This window comes from Cyprinus carpio, chromosome B7, assembly GCF_018340385.1.
Source record: "Cyprinus carpio isolate SPL01 chromosome B7, ASM1834038v1, whole genome shotgun sequence".
NCBI classification, from domain to species: domain Eukaryota; kingdom Metazoa; phylum Chordata; class Actinopteri; order Cypriniformes; family Cyprinidae; genus Cyprinus; species Cyprinus carpio.
The window spans coordinates 3,626,336-3,632,129 of NC_056603.1; the positions used below are offsets into that span (position 1 = coordinate 3,626,336).

At 39.0% G+C, this 5,794-nt stretch overlaps 2 protein-coding genes across 7 annotated transcripts in view; both read right to left on the reverse strand.

The window, feature by feature from the left end:
- The window catches only part of LOC109093003 (lysophospholipid acyltransferase LPCAT4), a 10,354-nt gene extending 8,170 nt beyond the window's left edge, over nt 1–2,184 (reverse strand). The window contains exon 1 of the mRNA XM_042726943.1: nt 1,722–2,184. Within this exon, the coding sequence (XP_042582877.1) occupies nt 1,722–1,793 (72 nt within the window). The 5' untranslated portion in view covers nt 1,794–2,184. The remainder of the gene's footprint in view (nt 1–1,721) is intronic.
- Nucleotides 2,185–2,968: 784 nt separating this feature from the next.
- emc4 (ER membrane protein complex subunit 4) lies at nt 2,969–5,363 on the reverse strand. 6 transcript variants are annotated; one of them, XM_042726952.1, is made up of 7 exons: nt 5,186–5,363; nt 4,778–4,880; nt 4,590–4,707; nt 3,536–3,689; nt 3,291–3,451; nt 3,170–3,211; nt 2,969–3,122 (listed from the first exon to the last, which is right to left on the reverse strand). In XM_042726952.1, exons 2-6 carry the CDS (start codon nt 4,870–4,872, stop codon nt 3,176–3,178), a joined length of 564 nt encoding a protein of 187 aa, XP_042582886.1. In that variant the 5' UTR covers nt 4,873–4,880; nt 5,186–5,363; the 3' UTR covers nt 2,969–3,122; nt 3,170–3,175. The 6 variants fall into 6 exon arrangements, with proteins under 6 accessions (XP_042582886.1, XP_042582881.1, XP_042582885.1 ...); XM_042726947.1 differs by having other exon boundaries at nt 2,969–3,119; nt 3,167–3,211; XM_042726951.1 differs by having other exon boundaries at nt 2,969–3,129; nt 3,167–3,211.
- Between the last annotated feature and the right edge of the window lie 431 nt (nt 5,364–5,794).

Sequence of the window (5,794 nt, forward strand, 5' to 3'; positions counted from 1 at the left end):
TATCGCTTTTAACCATAGTGCTTTTAACCGTACAGATTGCGTCATAGCGCTTTTAACCATAGCACTTTTAACCGTACAGATTGCGTCATATCGCTTTTAACCGCACAGATTGCGTCATAGCGCTTTTAACCGCACAGATTGCGTCATAGTGCTTATAACCATAGCGGTTTAGCGGCTAAAAATCTCAGAATCGTGATGCATCGATTTATTTTGCCAGCCCTAGTTAACAGAGCTGGTAGACTTGATTTTAACCTTAACAGCGGTTAACCATAGTGCCGTATAATAAAATAAAATAAAATAAAAACCAGCAAAAAAAGAAATACGTTTTTGTTTAAATAATATGTGTGTACTGTGTATATTTATTAAGTATATATATAAATACACACACATTTAGACACACAATTATATTCATATAATTTATGTTATAAATACATTTAATGTACAAACATAACATTTTTCTTTAAAGAAATACTGTATGTGTGTGTATTTATATATGCATAATAAATACAGTATATTATGTGAACAAAAACATATTATTAATAATATTAATCATTCGACAGCACTAAAAATAACTATGGTTTTATTATAGTAAAGGTTTAATAACCGTGTTTTCTTTGCCATATTGATTTCCATTTGTATAACCACAGTTTTACTACAAATACCATGGTTAAACTACGGCTAGTGTGGCAAAACCATGATTAATTTGCATTTACCATGGTTAAACTATAGCAACCATGGTTTTTGGTTTTATTTGTAGTAAAACCATGGGTAATTTTCCTAAGTGACAGTTAGCCTACAACCGTAAACCATACTAAGTTATGGGACTTTAAAATGGGGCATAATCACAGTAAACACAAACGTATATGATTGTACAATGCTACACTTGGGTTAGAGTTACGTAACAATACAATGCTTTATCCTAAAACAAGGCGTAGTTTACATATTTCTGTTATGCAAAACATTTAAAGCAAAAGAAAAAAAGGTCTTATTTTCATACAATCAAAATAAACCCCGGAAATATTTGACAAAAGAACACTTGTATAAAGCTGCTTCTTTCTTATAGCAAAGGCTGATATTTATGGATGTTTGGTATCAAAAAGTTTGAAAACCCGAGCAAAAATACCACGTGTTGTAGTTTTAAGTTTTTTTTTTATTTTAGTAATATATATAGTTTTATAAACTTTTTACTTTACTGTACTGTGTTTTGTTTTATTAAACTATATATTAAACTACAATGCACTACAGTTTACTGTAGTAAAACTAAAGTATCAGTTCACTATACAGCATGCTGTGGCATTCATTAACAAAGTGTTGTAAATACTATAATACACTTTACTATAGTATGGTTCAAAAACACTTTAGTATTTACTATAAATTACTATAGTATTTTTCCGTTACAGCGGTACGTTACATTTAAGCGTTACGTTTCGCGGTTAGTTCTGTTCAATTCGTTCACTTTAGTGGGGTTTATTTTCTGCGTAAGTTACTATTCCAAACAAAATCGCTTAGTCTTTTGACAAACCGCTGATCTTTTCACAGCGAATGACAGAAATAATATCATATTTATAGTTTTACCGGAGCAACCACCGCCTTAGTGACAGCAGTACGTTTCCGACAGAAACTTCTGTTACCATGGTGATGTTTGCAAAACAGACGCTAGCGGACGCACGTGCGTCCGTCAGTCACGCAGCCGCTCGCGTGAAGATGAGCGGTGATCTTACCCGAATCCGCCGAGCTGCTGTTAATTTCACTTCATGAACGAACGGATGCGGAGTGTGTGTCTTCCACATCATCACCGAACGCTTCGGTAAACCGATAATAATAACAGCTGGATGAACGAGACCAGGTCCCAAATAAACGAGGGAATAAAAAGTTAAGATGGCAGCGACACTAAAAGAAAACTTCAAGAGTATTTGCGTGAAACGAACCCAGCCCCATCTGGTAAAAAATACTGATGTAAAACGAAACTAGAAAGCGTTCGACCTCCGGGAACGGTCAGCACACACAAACTTAGATCTGCAGTCTGTAACTTTAGGCGCTCTAGCGGCTAATAAACAGAACTGCGTGCGTCTCGCGGAAGAACACTGTAGCCGGAGCTACTTCTCTCTGTTTATGTCTATGACGAATCACGCAGGTACTGGGCTACTCCGCAGCGGCGCCTACCCGAACCAGTCTAAAATAGTCCGCATATAAACACTTATTATTGGTGTGTACCTTAGTGATTCAGGACAAGACAAAAACTAATGGTTTTGTGTTTTTGTCGGTTTATTTGTTTAAATATTTAAGTTTTGTCGGTTTTTGAGTTTGAAAAAAGTTACGGACTGCAGCTTTACGTTGTTAGAGAAACTGAATATTTACACGCGGAGCCCCGCCCACTAAACGCAACCATCAATCAACTTGACCCCGCCCACTTCTGTTATATTATCTTTATTTCGTTCACTTCTCTAATTGAACTTACAGATGCTGCCCAATATGTGGAGGAAATGTACAGAATTGTGTTTAATACAGTATTTTCTGAAAACATGTATTGTTGTGAAATCATCTGTGAATCTGCAAAACACTGACGAAGCAGAGATCAACTGCGCGTCGAGCAACAAATCTCAGAAAAACACGAGAACAACATCAGAACTTTGACTTTCATAATACTGCTTGTGATACTTTTTACGGTTAGCTGATTTCACATAAATATCAGGGATCAAATATTTACTTTTCATCTGGAGATATCTTTAATATAGGTCAGTAATAGAAATACATGCATGTAATATCCAGCTTTCATATTTTGCTAAAAAAGTAATAAGGTCAAATAAACACTCTTAATGTTTTCCCCCATCTGCATCTGAGGTGAAATAAGGGAGAGAGATGTCATCGGTGTAGATATAAATTCACCTAAACATTAATGATGAATATTTAATGCAGAAGTGTGTAAAAAAAAAAAGTCATGTCCACATATTTCCACTTCAAAACAGCAAAATGTTAAACTTAAACTTTATTAATCTGAAGCAAATCACAAATCAGCATCACCACAATTCATCAGTATAACGTAATTATCAGCATGTGTAGGGTTAATGTTCTTGTTAAATACACAGTAAGTGTGTGTGTGTGTGTGTGTGTGTGTGTGTGTGTTTGTGTGTGTGTGTGTGGTGTGTGTGTGTGTGTGTGTGTTTGTCTGAGCGCGTCACATGACCATCCCTCCGCCCATGATCTCCAGTCTCTGTGTGGAAGACAAACACAAGCGAGTGAGAGGAATGTGAAAGCACACACAAACACCAGCTCATGAATTATTCACGCACCTGAGGCGGCTCTATGAATGCCAGCCAATCAGACGAGTGCGTGGGGAGGAGCCCCATTGATTGACACTTGTAGACGGCCAGCGCGGATCCCAGCAGATTCCCGATCAGATACACCAGACCCTGCAGCCACTGCTGACTGGAGCTCTCCAACAGCTTAAACGCTACACACACACACACATACATACATGAGAGCATGTCGTTCATCATGATGAGGACATGTGTGTGTGTGTGTGTGTGTTACTCACTGGCTGACATGGACATGAGCGCTTGGATGGGTCTCCAGGCCATCATACACACCATCATGATGGGGAAGATGGAGATGGTGTTTCCAGACATGTACATGATGAAGAGGTTCATGGGGATCTGCTTCAGTGGACCCAGCGCCACGTCCCAGCATCTCTGCACACACACACACACACACACACACACACACACACACACACACACACACACACACACACACACACAGAGAGAGACACACGCACAGAGAGAGAGAGAGAGACACACAGACACAAACACACACACACAGAGTCAGAGCAGTTTATATTAAACAATAGCTCTTTTTAATTATTTAAAATGCGTCACATTGAAAGCAAATTAATGTCATCAGATGGGAGAGATAAAGAAGACTAAAAATAGTAATAAAAAGAATATTTGATGTTTTCTCTCTTGGCTGTGTACTGTGTAAAGGCCCGTCCACACCAAGAACGATATCTTCTGTTTATTCTAAGCGCACGCTCGTCTGCCGCTTTAAATTCTCGAGCTCGTTACAGCAGGATGGATTCTGATTGGCTGTCAATTTTTTATCGTTCACCAGCTGTAAAAATAAAATCGTTTTGAAAGTGATTCCAACGATATCATTTTTCTTTGTGTTTATCGTTATAGTTGTGGTGTGGACTCTGCTGTTCTTTAATACTGAAAACGATTTTTAGAACTATATCGTTATCTTTATAGTTATCGTCGTTGGTCTGAACGGGCCTTAAGTCTACAAAACAGCCTTTATGCCGTCTCCTAAATCTCTGGCCTCTTTTTGTCACATCCATGAATCCTGTGTATTTCCCTCTCTGAGACATAAAACAGGTCTAGACTCGTACTTCTCTGAGGTCTGGACGCTAGTTTCAGGGTTTGGAGAAATATAAAGGGACGGGTCAGTATACTGGTGATGAAGAATGTGAGTGTCCGTGACGCTGACGATGCCAATCTTACAAATACTTGCTTTTAGTACAGAGTCGTGATTTGTTTTTAGTTGTTTTTAGGGTAGTGTCTGTATGGTTGCAAAAACCCCTGAAAATATTTCACCTTCTCCACCAGGTTGCGGTCGGCCTCCTGCACGCTGGTGTCCGGCACCGGTTTATCCGAGTATCCCACGGGATACATGACGTCTCCGTCCTTGCTCTGCCTGTCACCGCGGTTCCTGCTGAGAAGCACAGAGACAGCCGTCAGCGAGGCTCGCTAACCATGTAACCGAGACCAGACGGGTGCAGCACCTGCTGTTGCCCAGACTCAGCTCCAGAGACCACTTCATCCTCTTGACCGCGGCCCCGCCCCTCGTGGCCACAGTCCCGCCCCCCGGTGACGTCATCCGTGCGGCTGAACACAAAACACATCAGAACGCTTGATTAACTGTCACACAAAGTGTCCTCAAATCAACAGCAGCGTCGTTAATTCTCTCCGTTGTTCAGACTGTCGCATCTTTAATCATGACACAGTGACTGTGAACATCACAGAATGGAAGTTTTCTCAATCCAGTTTGACATTTATGAAACACTAACGATTAAAGGATGAAAACCTAACATTTGCACACGGATTAATATGCACGACTGGCGTCTGCGCGAGCATTATATTCCAGTAACGGCGCAGTATCTGTTTGTGTTTGATGTCGACGATCGCCTCACCTCACGCGCTTCGATCAGCCGTCAATCAAGCGAGAAGGACGAAAGATGTTCGTCTAGTGCAGTAAATGATCGGATTGGTTGAGATTTAACGATTAAACGAGATAATAACGCAACACCAACAGCGCTGCTGCTGCTCCGCGGACAGGAACCTGCCGATGACGTCACGCGCACCGCACTTCCGTCCCCAGCATATGACGTCAGCGAGCGAGCCCTCAAATAAACATCGCGATCAGTTATAAACACCCAATAAATGCGTAAATCAAGTTTTTAAATCTCCATTCGATTTTATTTGTTCCCTAAGAATTTATATTTATTTTCAAACGACAAAACCAAATACACTGAATTTCTGTTTAGATATCACAGATATCTTTTTATTACTATTACTTCTTAAATTTGTGTTATTTACACATTTGTGATTTTACTAGACCGAAACATTATGTTATTAATAATAATAATATATATATATATATATATATATATATATATTATATATATATATATATATATATATATATATATATAAGAACGACACTCAATGATTAGTTACGTGTCCGCCATTATGTTATTAATAATAATAATATATATATATATATATTTTTAAATAGCCAC

Excerpts from the sequence above, each read along its gene's own strand:
- emc4 (XM_042726952.1), bottom strand. The coding sequence starts at position 4,872 with ATGACGTCACCGGGGGGCGGGACTGTGGCCACGAGGGGCGGGGCCGCG. Across the intron at positions 4,708-4,777 it reads CTGAGTCTGGGCAACAGCAG|CAGGAACCGCGGTGACAGGC; the intron begins GTGCTGCACCCG and ends TGTGCTTCTCAG. Across the intron at positions 3,690-4,589 it reads ACCGCAACCTGGTGGAGAAG|AGATGCTGGGACGTGGCGCT; the intron begins GTGAAATATTTT and ends GTGTGTGTGCAG.